Here is a 15483-nt window from a genome sequence, read left to right on the forward strand (position 1 = left end):
ACGCGCTCTGCACACGTTCCCGAGTCTGCAAACATAATCCAACACATTAACCTTCGGGCTCAAGTCATTACTAATACCAAGTATTTGTTCCTTAAGCACCTTCAAAGGTCCCCTAACAGAATGTCCGAAGACCAGGTCAGCTGGACTAAACCTTAATGATTCCTGCACAGTCTCCCGTATAGCGAATAAAACGAAAGGAAGTCCCTCGTCCCATTCATTACCTGTGTCCACACAGTACTTTTTCAACATTGATTTCAACGTTTGATGAAATCTTTCCAGGGCTCCCTGGCTTTCAGGATGATACTGGACTTGACACACGATGGTTTATATTGAGCGAGCTCAACACCTGCTTAAACACTTTGGAAAGGAAATTCGTTCCCTGATCAGTCTGTACTGAACTCGGCAGTCCAAAAGTAGAAAAAAATTTAATAAGGGACTTAATTACAGCTTTAGCAGTAATTGTACGTAACGGAATAGCCTCTGGATATCGAGTAGCAGAACACATGATCGTGAGAACATACTGATTACCCGATTTCGTCCTAGGAAGCAGTCCCACACAATCCACGATTACATTCTCAAACGGCTCACCTAGTGCTGGAATAGGCACCAGTGGTGCCGGGGGAATAACTTGATTCGGCTTTCCCATATATTGACACGTGTGACATGTACGACAAAAATTTGCTACATCTTTCTTAAGTCCAGGCCAGAAAAAATGTCGCAAAACACGGTCATACGTTTTAGTAACCCCCAAATGTCCAGAAAAAACGTGATCATGCGCCAGGGAAAGTACGGGAGGGCGATATGTGGAAGGAATCACCACTTGATATACTGATACACCCTCCTCACTCGCAGTAGTAGTCGGCTGCCATTTACGCAACAACAAACCACCATCGATAATATACGAAACTCCCTTATCTTTACCATCCCTTGCTGCAACGAAACACTTCGACAAAGTTTCATCCATCTTCTGAGCTTCCACAATTTTCTCACGGGTAACTGATAAGGGCAGAACAACATTACTGACCCTTGTAACTTCCTTATCTTTACTAACAGGTTCACTGTGTGCAACAACTTCACCAGACTCAGACACACACAAAAAGGTATCCTCCAACACAACCTCCTCATCTTTTTTTTAACCTGCATACGAGTGAGAACACATGCCGAAAAAAGATTAGGGTATGTCTGTGCTAATTCCTCTGATTCTGGAGTCAACACAGGGTTGTCAACTACTTCTAGTGCAGGTAACACTCTCCCTCCAGCCAAGTCATTTCCTAAAATAAATGACACCCCTGGAACTGGCAACGCAGAACGTATCCCCACATTGACAAATCCCGTGACTAATTCAGACCTCACATATATACGATGCAAAGGCACCTTCACCACGTCCATACAGAATCCCCGAACTAATATGCTAGATCCTAAATGTGACTGATCAGAAAAGGGCAACGCATCAGCACATATAAACGAATAAGCAGCCCCTGTATCACGCAAAATCTGTATTTCCACCTGCTCCTCAAGTTTACCACTAAACGATACAAACCCTTTCAATAAGAAAGGCTTGTATATACCATCAGGTGACACTTCTGTGGCATCCTCAGGAACCGTGTTCACAAAAGCAACAGGCCTCTGCTGTGAACCATTCTGCGATTTGCGTTTCAGCACTAAACAATCTGCAATAACGTGACCAGTCTTATGGCAATAAAAGCACTCACGTCTCTCTTTCGATTGTTCACCCGCCATCTTCGTCTGTTCATTAGCAAATCTCCCCTGAAACAACTGAGACTGAGCTGCACCAACAGTCGTATTTCTGTCCGGGCGCGCACTAACAAACACATTCTTATGTGTGAGCGCAAACTCATCAGCGCGCACGGCTGCCGTGGCCAGATCAGTGACTTTTTGCTCATTTAAATACAGCACAACGCGTTCCGGCAAGCATTTCTTAAAATCCTCAAGCAACATTAATTCTCGGAGGGATACAAAATCAGTTACCTTACTTGATACACACCATTTATCAAACAATACCCCTTTCTCGCGCGCGAATTCCACAAACGTCTGATTTCCACTCTTCTTGTGGTATCTAAACCTTTGCCGGTAAGCCTCCGGGACTAACTCAAACGAACGAAGGATAGCTATCTTGACGGTCTCGTACTGTAAACTTTCCGCTAACGAAAGTGCAGAAAAAACTTCCAAAGCTTTCCCTGACAACCGGCACTGCAACAATAAAGCCCAAACATCTTTTGGCCATCCTAAAGAAAACGCTATCCGTTCAAAAACTCCAAAATAGCTATCCACTTCCGACTCTCTGAACAAGGGCACCAAGGGAAGATTTTTACTCACATCAAATACCACCGAGGTTGTAGAACCGCGAACTGTAGTATCTTTATTCACCAAGTCAGAAGTGATTGAACCAGCAGTAACAGGGGCGAGCGTCCTCCCCTCTATCTCTAACTTGCGCAAGTTCACTTCCTTCTCAGCCTCTATTTCCAACCTACGGATTTTGAGTCGCAGATCAAATTCGCCCTGTTGTGCTTGCGCTCTCTCCTCCGCTTCCATACGGATTCGGGCGAGACGAACTTTCAATTTCGACTCCCCTATCGAACCCGGCGTGGCTGGGGAAAACGACTCGAAGAGTGAAAAAGCTGCTCGGCTTTCGACCTCGGTCTCCGTCCCAGCGAGTTTCACAACTTTCTCTTCAGCCTTCATACTTTGCGCATCATCGGCGATTTGCTCTGCTTCTCCCTCCGCCTCAGATAAAACCAAAATATATAATTCCACTAATCGATGCAATAAAAAATCTTTAATTTCCCTTTTTAACAATTGTTGCTTAACAGAAATTCGGAAGTGGTCAGCTATAACGATCAATTCATCTTTTCGACATCTCTCAAACGCCCCAAACGAAGGATTCTCAATAAAATCCTGCGCGTGCGATGTCATAATGAAATCTACCAATGAACCACAGGCCACCCACCAAATCCCTAAATCAAATATTTACTCAACAACTTGAACCAGCACCCCAACAACGTCTCCAGGCTTTAAGGGCCGGACGAGCCCCCAAATTTATGTTACGTCCCTAAAACAGCTCGGGGGATGAGGGGACACAACATAAATAATTGTTTAATATTCCCAGATTAGTTATCCCTGTTAACGCCACTAAGATGCTGGAGCAACAAGACACGAAGACATAAGGAGGTTTAAGTCCAATACATGAATATATTTATTCATTACAACCACGTGCACAAAGGAGAAAGAAACAAAACGAATACAAATACCGTACCCAGGGAGTAGGAATCTGAACGGGGCTTAAAACAAAGAAATAATCAAAACAAAAACCCACTTTCTAACTACATTCCCATTCCCACTAGAACTACAACATCAAAGAAAGAAAAAAAAACAACATCGACGGCGGTGCAACACGCCCTCGCTAACCTACTCTACATAAAAACTCAAAACATACAAAAATAGCACCCGCTCCTTACCTGTTGTATTAACAGAGTGCTTCCCTAGGTGTTGCATGAATGGAAGTCACGTGACATGCTTGCTGGATTACTATTCCCTGACCGGTTGTAAAGCAATACAAAAGAAACAAAAAGGAGGAAACATAAAGACTCAAGTTCCCAACGTAATCCAAAAAGAAACGTTAACAAACTATTAACTCAAAACATAAACTTTAGATAACAAAACGAAAAGAAAACAAGACATGTCACCATCACAGCATGACCCGAAACGAAAACAAACAGTTCCTTCCTTCTCCTTCTCTTCCTGTCCACGTCAGTCTCTTATAGCAATGACGCCCATTCCGATGCGCGTCACAATGATGACGGACAGCCAACAACACCGCCCTGAGAGATGATAGCAGAGAAAGTGAAAGCAAAAACAACAACAAAAGAACAACATAGCCTCGGAGCACGTAACAGACCCATTCTCCCCACAAAGCCATGCAGGACCACCTCCACGTTTGTGGGGAAGGCTTATCAGGCAGCAGGTCAGGCTGATGCTGCCCTGCACACTATAGCAGTGTTACAGGCATACCAGGCTGATCTGTTGAAGGAACTGAGTGCGGGCACCACGGTCGACGAAGAGGCTTTCTCTGAGCTTCGTCGAGCCACGGATCTGTCTCTCCGCACTACCAAGCAGACGGCTTGCACCATTTGCCAGTCTATGTCTGCTTTAGTCAGCACGTGGAGACACTTATGGCTCAAACTGTCGGGCATCAGAGATAAGGACAATGTTTTCCTTCTTGATGCCCTGGTTTCACCTTCTGGCATATTTGGTGACGCTATGAATGTAGTTATCCCCAGTTTCCAGGAGGCAAAAAGCCTTCGGGCAATTCCTTCCTCGCAGCACTGTCAACCCCACAAGGCTGGGCGCAAAACCATCAGGGTTTTTTCTTTTTAGAAATAACTGCCCTGAGGTCTTCTAGACTAGGCCCAGCCCTGCCCCAGTCCTTCTAGACGGGTTCGTTGCCCTCAGCAGCCCCCAAAGCAAGACCTCCGGGCAGTTATTTCTAAAAAGAAAAAACCCTGACGGTTTTGCGCCCAGCCTTGTGGGGTAGCCCCCCCTTGGGACGGGTCACGTGAAACATTCACCTGTACCCTCCCGATACCCCAACGAAACTGCTCCGTTCACGCCGCCTCTGGTGTTTGGGAGTTAGCGATTTCCAGCTAAATGTTGGGTGTTCCGTTGCTTCCTGCCGTAGTCCAGGACATGGGACACTCAACATCCCCTCAACAGGAAGTGTCAGAATCGATACCCATCTCAGAGAGCCTGGCAGCATGGAAACTACTGCCAGGTGTTTCTATGTGGGCCCTAAGAACAGTAGAAAAAGGCTACAGAATTAAATTTGTTCGCTGTCCTCTGCGTTTCAACGGTGTGGTTCCCACTACCGTGAAACTGGAACAAGTATGTCTACTGTGGAAAGAACTGCAAAATCTCTTGGTCAAAGGGACCACAGAACATGTTCCCCTTCCAGAGAGAGAGTCAGGTTACTACAGCAGATACTTCTTGGTTCCCAAGAAGGATGCAGGGTTGCGTCCGATTTTAGACCTTCGAGGCTTGAATCGCTAAGAGGGCGTTCTAGTTCAAGATGCTAACTGTCAAGATGGTCGTGTCTCAAATCCATCATTGCGATTGTTTGGTAACGATCGATCTCATGGACGCGTACTTTCATATAGAAAGTCTGCCATGATCCAGGAAGTTCCTGAGGTTTACATTCAGGGGCGAAGCTTTCCAATATCGGGTTCTTCCATTCGGTCTAGCCTTATCACCCCGCACATTCACGTAATGCATGGATGCAGCACTGGCGCCTTTGCGACTCCGGGGCATCCGCATTCTGAATTACATAGACGACTGGCTGATACTAGCACAGTCACAAGAACTGGCATTACAGCATAGGGATATCGTCTTAGCTCATCTGGTTTCTCTGGGGTTGAGGCTCAACGCCAAGAAAAGCGTCCTCTCTCCCACTCAGAAAACTACCTATCTGGAGTTCGTATGGAGTTCGATCACAATGCGGGCACAATTGTCTCCCGCTCTAATCAAGTCCATTCAGAACACCCTGAGCAAAGTCAGACTAGGCCAAGGTTGCACAGTTCGTCAGTATCAACGACTACTAGGTCTCATGGCAACTGCGTCCTCGGTGATCCCTTTGAGTCTTTTTGCACATGAGACCGTTTCAGTTGTGGCTCAAAGCCAGGGGATTTCATCCAAGGACCAATCCCCTAGGCTGATAAGGGTTATGCGCCGCATGCTACGTACCCTTTCTATGTGGTTCAGACCCCAGTTCCTCACTTTGGGTCCCACTCTAGGTGCGTCTTGCCGTCGCAGGTTGCTAATGACAGATGCCTCCCTGATGGGCTGGGTAGTGGTGTTAAGTGATCATCCAGCTCAAGGGAAATGGGAGGGTCGTCAGCTCGATTGTCACATTATGTCTCGAGATGACGGCTGTATTTCTGGCCCTGAAATACTTCCTCCAGAGGCTGCCATGTCTTGGTGCAGGTGGACAACACAGCGGTAGTCTCTTACATAAACATCAAGGAGGTCTACGTTCATGCCAGCTGAACAGACTGGCACGGCAGATTCTCTTTTGGGCCCAGGGCAAGCTCCTGTTAATCAGAGCAGCTTATATCCCTGGATGTCTGAATGGGAGCAGATTTACTGTCCATACAGAAAATACCGATGGGGGAGTGGAAACTCCACACCGAGGTAGTGGAACAAATCTGGTTGAGGTTTTTACAGAGCAGAAGTGGACCTCTTCACCTCCCAACAGACAGCGCAATGTCCCCTCTACTTCTCTCTGAGTCACCCAGCCCCCCTGGGTCTGGACGCGATGGCACATATATGGCCCAGAATGCACCTGGATGCGTTTCCTCCATTTGATCTGCTCCCTGGAGTCCTGGCCAGAGTTCGCCAGCAAGGGTCCAGCCGCTTACTGATAGCGCCACGCTGGCCGAACAGGGTATGGTTCTCAGAGATAATGTCTCTCCTCGACGGCTCGCCTCGGGCGATTCCGGACAGGAGGGGCCTTCTGTCTCAGGCGCAGGGGACGATACCTCATCTCCAGCCCGAACTGTGGAACGTTCATGTTTTGCCCCTGAAGGGTACCAACTGAGGGACACTGGGCTTTCACCTGAAGTCATCGAGACCATACTGAGCGCTAAGGCTCTCTCTACTAGAAGTTATGCCAATAAATGGGGTGTCTTTGAAGGATGGAGCAGTGCACACAATGCAGATCCAGTTAACTGCCAGATTGCTTCAGTTCTGACATTCTGCAGGAAAATTATCAGCAGGCACATGCCCTGCCACTCTCAGGGTTTACATGGCCGCTCTATCGGCTTGCCACACCTTGACTGACGGGATGCCGTTGGGGAGACATCCTCTGCTTGCTCACTTCGGCTGTGGAGCCATGCGATTGAGACCTCCTGCTAGGACCAGGATCCCTTCATGGGACTTATAATAGTCCTTGAGGATCTGGTTGAGACCCCCTTTGAACCTCTGAGAAACTTCTGACTCTCAAGATGTTTTTTCTTATGGCAATTACTTCTCTAAAAAGAATTGGGGATCTGCAGGATCTGTCTGTCCTGCTTAGATTTTGCCCAATGGATAAAAGCAATATTGCACCCTCATCCTGACTACCTGCCTAAGGTTCCTTCTCAACCGTACATCTGTTCATTCTTGAAGCCTTCTGCTCCCTGCTGTTTACAACGCTCCCCGCCCTGCCCTTCAGACTTATGTCCACCATACTAGCCAGTGGCGTAAGTCAGGGCAACTATCTGTTTGCCATGGGGGCCACAACAAGGGGCGGCCGCCACCAAGCAGACAATGTCACATTGGGTGAGGGATGCTACTGCCCTGGCCTATGAGGCGTGCGGTCAAGCTTCGCCAGTAGGGATCAGGGCTCACTCTACCAGAGGGGTCGCCTCCTCTAAAGCCTTGGCTAGAGGTGTCCCTCTGCAACATGTTTTTAATGCGGCGGGCTGGTCCTTTCCGCATACATTCATTAGATTTCATAGTATGGATGTTCTTGCCACTCCGGGCTCTTATGTCCTTGAGTCAACATCACAAGCTCATGTCTGAGACCTCTCGTGCTCTTGTGAGCACAACTATCAACCGCAAGGGGTCCGGACACCCACAGTGCGGCGATGTGGGTATTCTCGTTCCCAAAGTGCTAAATCAGCGCAGCATCAAAGTGTAGCTTTTTGATAGGGAACATCTCGCGATACTTAAATGTAACCCCTGTTCATTGATAAAAGTGATAAGAACGAGATGCTGTGCTTCGTTGTCACACTGAGGATGCCCCAGGACTGCTCTTCAGACAAAATACCTGACGATGCACCTGTGGCGCATCTATTTATAGCCCTGCTACAGGTGCATCCAATGATGTCACCAGCAGAGGCTATAAATTCTAGTCAATTTCATTGACGTGTTGCACACATATTCACAGCCGGTCAGTCCTAAAGACGTTCCCAAAGCGCTAAATCAGCACAGCATCTCGTTCTGCTTTTTTTTTTTTTACATTTCAGTAACCCAAGACATTTCTGCAGGAGTCTGTTAAACAATCTATAATATCATGTAATGAAGCAACTTTGACTCATTTACTGATATTATTTAATAAATGTGTATGCTTTTCACTTTGATTATCTCCCATGTTTGTGTGACCTTACACACCTGCAACTGGGGGAGATAGGAGTTTAACATTTCCACACGATTTTCCACATGTGGTTTTGTTTGTTTTTACAAATTTAAGGTTTGCTTAAATTAAATTAAACCTGGAACATTCCCTTAACATCATGTCGATATCAGTGTTGGGAAGCTACTTCCCAAGCTACGCATAAATTAAAGTAGTTTAATTACAGTAAAGCTTCTCCTCTGAAAAAGTAGTAAAAATGCACTACAAGCTACTTTCAAAAAGTAGAAGAAACTGAAGAAAACATTTTTTAGATATATACCAATCGGATTTTCAAATACTGCAATCAGATTCTCAATTGACAGCATTTGTAGCACAATGTTGATTACCACAAAAATGTATTTTGACCATCAATTTCTTAAAAAAGAAAAGATAAAGAAAACGCACTAATCTGAGTTACAGTGAGGCACTTACAATGGGAATGAAAGGGGCACATTTTTGGAGGGTTTCAATTAAGATATGTAAATCTTACAATTTTATTAAAGCACTTACAGCATTAATTCTTAAAAGCTTAATTTTTATTTTTAAAGAAAAGGAGGGACCAGTTGAAATTAAGTTTTGTGGTAATCAACATTATGCCACAAATGTTGTTTAGCATAAACTGTATTGAATCCTGAATATTATTTTAATAATGTACACTAGAAAACACTCTATTCTACATAATTGAATCAAATTATAGAGATAAACAGCAGCAATTAAGTTCTATTTTGTTTAAAAAAAAGAAGGTAAAAGTCCCTTTAAGGATGCGCATGGCTCAGCAAATCATTGATGTGAACTAGTTTACAAATTACAGTTTACAAATTATTTGGTTTCCCCAGCACTACACAAAAGAGAGGACGGTTTAGGTGAGTGTGTTTGATTACACCCTCGGCATCATTGCTGCAGTGCATACAAAATAAAATGTGACAGATATAGTGAAGCTGCAGTACAACTCCTTGCAAAATGTAGCTTGTTACTATAAAAGCTTCACTATGGGGAAAACAGCTTAACTACTGTCACGCTACTGAAAAATGTAAAGTTAGTAGCATCACTACTTTTAGTCAACTACGCACTTCCCAACACTGATCTATATCCACAGAGCACTGTGCCACTGAAATGGCAAAGAAAGGTTTCACAGCCCAAAAATGTAATTACATTTCATGTTTATTTCCAAGTCATTTAAAAAATGTGCGTTGTCTCTAACTTTGAACCATTAAAAAGTGCCTCAGCACAGCGGTCTAAACTTCTAAAAGCTACTCAGAACAAATACAATTCAATGATAAAAAAAACAACACTGTAAATGTTTTATTACAATAATACCAATTTATAATAATAAAAAAAGTGTAAAACAACTACACAGTAGAAAGAATTGAACATCACATTTAAAGAAAAAATAAAATGGAGGGTAAAATGTACAAAATTCTGCTGGGCAGAGGATATTGAAGCTGATCTTCAACAAGTATCTTTCTGGACTGAGTGTGTGTGTGTGTGTTCTAGTCAAACATGTAATCGTCGTCATCATTATCAGACTCTGCAAAGTATTTGACTTCTTTCTTGGTTCGACCGGACCGATCTCTGCCTGAGTCAAATCGACAGAAGCTGTTCATGCCTGCATCTTCATTATCTTCATCATCATCATCAGACGCTGCCTTTTTTGGTTTCTAAAAGCCAACAAACACACACACAAAATTATAAAACACCATTATTTTTTATGTCAGAGACTACATCTTCTAGCAGAAGGACACATGTTGCTTAATAAAATAACATTTAAATGAAATATTTGTATTTATTTTTTTATAATCCTGATGCAGCCTGTCTCATGTGAGAATGCCTCACCCTGCTCGTGGTAGATTTTCCTGTCTTTTTCACAGGGCTATAATCATCCTCCTCTGAGCTTGATGGTTTCCTCTTTCTGCCACGACCTTTACCGCCCCCTTTAACTGCTGCTGGTGCTTTTTTAACATCTGTATCTGAGTCCCAGGCAGATACATCAGGCTTCTTAGATTTAGCTGGAGCTTTCTTCTGTTTAGGTGCTGCATTTGCAGGCCTTTTAACTGGAGTAATAAAAGAAAACATTAGAGTGAAATTTGTGTTAATGGACTGGAAAATAAATTTGTGTTACTCGTACAATGTGCCAAGAAAGATCTTTCTGTTCCAATGCATTTGTGGTCTTTGTAATTTGTAATATGGTAAAAGTAAAACAGCATTAAACTCTACTTCCATAATGTGACATATTTAAAAATAAAACTAATTATTTAATAGAAAAACAATAATGGGCAAGACTTGACTTTATCCATCAGGAATTGATTGGATAGTGAAAAGTGGGCGTTCCATACCAGAATGTTGATAAAAGATTATGAAGAATTATCTTTTAAATAATGTGCACTGATGAATCTTGTGAAATTAGACCAGGAACAATGCAGACTGGATCAATTTTGATTTTATGATGACTCCATGATTCATCCATCGGAGCCCCTGGTAGCTGATCAGGTACCTTTTTTAGCTGGAGATGGTTTCTCAAAAGCAGAACTGCTGGAATACGAGGAGAACACTTGACCCCTGTCATCATCACTTTCTGACTTCACATCTGACCAACAAATAAAACTTATATTAGACACTTATGTAGTTTAGGTACATGTTGTCAGAGACACGATAAACAACAATAAAGCACAAACCCACACATATCATCATCGCTACTTTTGTCAGCGTAGGCAGGTTTAGGTGAGAACACACTCTCTGACTCTTTCTTCTTTGCTGCTTGTAAGGTGGACCTGAAAATGCAAATAGTAAATGTGTCACATGCATGCCTTGACTATTTGCTTTCATGTAAAAAAGTAGGTAAATGGGTACATAGTCAAACAAATTATATTTTATAATAATTTATTTAAATAGAAAGTACATCAAGATCAGTGTTGGTTGTAATCTGATTACAAAGTAATTAGTAACTGAAATATAATTACTTTAAGTCCAAAAAGTACTGTAACACATTACATATTAAATTCTTGTAATCAGATTACAGTTACTGACATAAATTACCTTTAAATACATAACTTGGGGTACACATGTTTTTAAAATAATATTAAATGTAGAATGGATTCAAAACAGGAACTAAATACTAAATGTTTTTCATTTCAGTTCGTTCTGAGCAAAAACGGTAGTTTTTCGTTCCACAGACTCCTTTCCAAATGTTGCCTCACCAAAAGAAGCGAAAATATGCAATTAATGTTTTTCCTTAGTGGTGGATTTATCAGCATAGAAATCGTCTCGGGTTACATGTGTAACCCTTGTTCCCTGAAAAAAGCGGAACGAGATGCTGCGCTGCTAAGCGCTACGGGGAACAACCCTAGCTGTGAACCGTGCTGAATAATGTGTGCAACACGTCAATGAACATTGACCGGAATTTATACCCTCGGCTGATGTAATCATTAGATGCACCTGCGGCCAGGCTATAAATGGATACGTCACCAGGTGTCGTCAGATACTTCTTTTTGAAGAGCAGTCCTGGGACGTCCCAGTGCGGCAAAGCAGCGCAGCATCTCGTTCCGCTTTTTTCAGGGAACAAGGGTTACACATGTAACCCGAGACATTCCCTTTACAAAAAGCTTCACTACGATGCTGCGCTGCTAAGCGCTACGGGGAACGCAATACCCACGCCGCCGCACTTGGGGCTGTCTGGACCCCTACGGTTGTGCAGCGACTCAAGGGCATAAGAGCCCAGGGTAGCATAAACATCTAAACCATTCAATTTTGATGAATGTGTGCGGAGAGGACCAGCCTGCCGCATCACAAACTTGTTTAGGCATGGGCTGAGATGTCGACTCAAGGACATAAGAGCCCGGAGTGGCAAAGCATCTAACCCATAAAGTTCGATGAATGTGTGCAAAGAGAACCCTATCGCAACACAAACTTGTCATAAAAACTGATGAATGTGAGCGGAGAGGACCAGCCTGCCGCATCACAAACTTGTTTAGGCATGGGCTGAGATGTCGACTCAAGGACATAAGAGTCCGGAGTAGCAAAGCATCTAACCCATAAAGTTCGATGAATGTGTGCGAAGAGAACCCTATCGCAACACAAACCTGTCATAAAAACTGATGAATGTGAGCGGAGAGGACCAGCCTGCCACATCACAAACCTGTTCAGGTATGAGCTGAGATGTCGACTCAAGGGCATAAGAGCCCGGAGTGCAGAACATCCAAACTAAAAAAGTCCAATGAATGTGTGCGGAGAGGACAACCTGCCGCATCACAATCTTGTTTAGGCAAGGGCTGAGATGTCGACTCAAGGACATAAGAGTCCGGAGTAGCAAAGCATCTAGCCCATAAAGTTTGATGAATGTGTGCGAAGAGAACCCTATCGCAACACAAACTTGTCATAAAAACTGATGAATGTGAGCGGAGAGGACCAGCCTGCCGCATCAGAAACTTGTCCAGACATGAGCTTGAGATGTCGACTCAAGGGCATAAGAGTGGCAAAACATTTGCACACTTGCTGCAGAGGGAGACCTCTAGCCAAGGTTTTAGAGGAGGAGAGCCCTCTGGTAGAGTGCGCCCTAAAACCTACTGGCGAAGCTTGACCGCGCGCCTCGTGTGCCCGGGCAATAATGAGGGAAACGCATGCCGGCGCATTTGTGCTATGTATGCGTTACTACGATCAGCCCCTCCCGAGGGGGCTGGCGAGGAGAGGATTTAGCTCCGAGAAACATATCATGTTCGTCCAGAGCAGCGCCATTCATAGGAGGCAAGACCCTTGCTGGTGAACATCGCCAAGACTCCCGGGAGCAGAGAAACCAGGGGAAGAAATGCATTCAGACGCATTCTGGGTCATGTATGTGTCTTAACGTCCAGACCCAAGGGGGCTGGGTGATTTCAGGGAGAAGTAGAGGAGACATTGCGCTATTCATAGAGGCGAAGAGGTCCTCTTCTGCCCTAAGATCTCACCCAAACTTGTTCCAAGCCCAGCATTTAAAAAGGTCTCGATAACCTCAGGAGAAAGCCCTGTGTCCCTCAGTTGGTACCCTTAGGGGCCAAACATGAAAGATTCCACAATTCGGGGCAGGGATGAAATATTGCCCTGTGCCTGAGATAGAAGATCCTTCCTGTTCGGAATCGCCCAAGGCGAGCCGTCGAGGGAAGAGATTAGCTCCAAGAACCAAGCCCTGTTCGGCCAGCGCGGTGCTATCAGTAAGAGGCAAAAACCCTTGCTGGCGAACTCTGGGCAACTACTACCTTAGGGTGGAGTTCTTAACTCCCCCGTTGGTATTTTCTGTCTGGACCGTAAATCTGCTCCCGTATACGGGCATCCAGGGATATAACTGATCTGAGTGACAGGAGCTTACCCTGGGCCCTAAGGAGAATCCGACGTGTCAGAAATACAGCTGACAAGAAGGTGGGTCTCCTTGATGATTTATGTAAGAGGCTACTGCTGTATTGTCCTGCTGTATTATTCACGCCTCCTCGCATATGACCTTTCTAACACTAAAAGTGTCTTACAAAAGTTAAATGACTATATGGACGATAGTTTTCACATAATTTTGTAGGCTACAAGATCCAGTTCTCAAAAGGCTTGTGGACAAATGTTTAGTACGTGTTATATTAAATTTTTGATTTTTCAAAAACCATGCACAAACGTTATATTCTCAAAAATACAAACATGTACACACATATTGCTCACATATTATTGTAGCCCAGTTTGTGTTGAATGTAGTGTTATCAGACTCTAGCCATTCATATGTTTTTAAGCAACTGAAAAAAGCACAAATGTCAAGGCATGTCAAAACCTCTCCAGGACCCAAAACACCTTCCTAATAATGGAAGTAGTATACTACATTGACTGTAAGTCAAGTCAAATTTATTTGTATAGCACTTTTCACAACAGCCATTTTTTCAAAGCAGCTGTACATGAAATTATGCTATAAGAGAAAATTAATGATTATAATGCTAATATTAGTTATGTTTAGAACTATTAGTGGTTAAAATTAGTAAACTAATTATGTCATATGATTATATACAATGTCATATGATTATATACAATATTTATTTAAATATATTTTTCATATATAGATATATAGTTATATTGGGTCTTATGATCTTGAAAATTGCACCATGTTATGCCAATTAAACACATTCAATTAGTATTCTGAGTAACCCCTCCCCCATCCCAAATGCCCAACTAGGATATCCCTCAGCCCACCCTAGCAAAGCTGTCAGAAGCCGGGCCTGGATGAAATATGACCTGGATACTTGAGTGATTCACCCTCATATGAGCATCTGAAAGTGAACAGATTTGGATGGACTTCCACGTACAAAGTGAATGTGGTTTTTGGAGGGAATATATCATCATCATCCTCATCATCAGTGTTTTGCACTGTGTTCTTGTTGTAGTGAACTGGAGAGGCTGAAGCATCATTCTCCTGTTCTTCATCACCCTCATCCTCTTCCTCCTCGGAGAAGTCAAATGTGTACTTGGCTTTCACCGCTGTCAGATGACAACACAACACATCAAGCTGTTTCACACATTAAATCAGCATGAAGTCAGCATGAAATCAGACTTGACCCTATATATTGTATTAATGCATGTTAGTGGTCTTATTGTGAATGATTCATCCATGCATATTTGCTATTTTATTAAAAATATAAATAAAATTACTTTGACCTTGTAATCTTTAATCAAAATTTTGTAACTTGCTCTTCCGGTGATATGACTGACTCTTCTCTGCTGACGTATACTAGGTCGCGCTGCAAGCCAAGTCAAGAGTCATGTAGACAAACCTGGCGTCAAAGCAGCTAATGCAGAGATAAAGATTTCCTTACCAAAATACTGTTACCTACCCCAAACAACCTTGGATACGGGTCAATAATCTGTTTCTTGCCGACTTTAAATATCTTAATGACTTATTTCTACGAATATTTATATCTAAGCACAGACAGACCTGATGCTCTTCTGGACGTCGTGTCTCTGGGAATAAAAAGTTCCTTTTCATCCTGCTCGTTATCTGATCTCTCATCTTCTTTTTCATCATCTGACCACGGGTTCCTCTTTTTCAACTTTTTACCAGGACATTTAGCACCTGTGGACTTCCTTTGTCTCGGGGCACCTGAACGAACAACAGAACATATACAGTATGTCATAGACGGGTTGGATTATCAGCACTGACAACTACTAAATGTAGTCAACTGAAAAGTAACTCCAATGTGACTCAAATAACATGTTCTTTATTAGAATGCAAGGCAACCTGGTTAAAGAAATCAAAGTTCTTTTCATTATAGAAAACATAAGTGTGCAAGATAAATGCACAGTAAGTGCACCACACAGGAAGTTGG

The 15483-nt window shown here is 43.4% G+C and overlaps 1 protein-coding gene across 5 annotated transcripts in view; it reads right to left on the reverse strand.

Annotated features, from left to right (window-relative positions):
- Nucleotides 1-9326: 9326 nt before the first annotated feature.
- LOC127619619 (DNA topoisomerase 2-beta-like) overlaps nucleotides 9327-15483 on the reverse strand; it is a 150078-nt gene continuing 143921 nt past the window's right edge. For 2 of the 5 annotated variants that reach the window (XM_052092528.1, XM_052092527.1), the window contains exons 30-35: nucleotides 15093-15257; nucleotides 14467-14638; nucleotides 10841-10932; nucleotides 10656-10748; nucleotides 9998-10215; nucleotides 9327-9822 (exon numbers count right to left, since the gene is read on the reverse strand). In XM_052092528.1, coding sequence (XP_051948488.1) covers nucleotides 9655-9822; nucleotides 9998-10215; nucleotides 10656-10748; nucleotides 10841-10932; nucleotides 14467-14638; nucleotides 15093-15257 — 908 coding nt within the window. In that variant the 3' untranslated portion in view covers nucleotides 9327-9654. Of the gene's footprint in view, nucleotides 9823-9997; nucleotides 10218-10655; nucleotides 10749-10836; nucleotides 10933-14353; nucleotides 14639-15092; nucleotides 15258-15483 lie in introns of those variants that run through there. The other 3 variants (XR_007967590.1, XM_052092529.1, XR_007967591.1) reach the window with 3 other exon arrangements.

The sequence above is a fragment of the Xyrauchen texanus genome, chromosome 26 (genome assembly GCF_025860055.1).
Source record: "Xyrauchen texanus isolate HMW12.3.18 chromosome 26, RBS_HiC_50CHRs, whole genome shotgun sequence".
NCBI lineage: Eukaryota > Metazoa > Chordata > Actinopteri > Cypriniformes > Catostomidae > Xyrauchen > Xyrauchen texanus.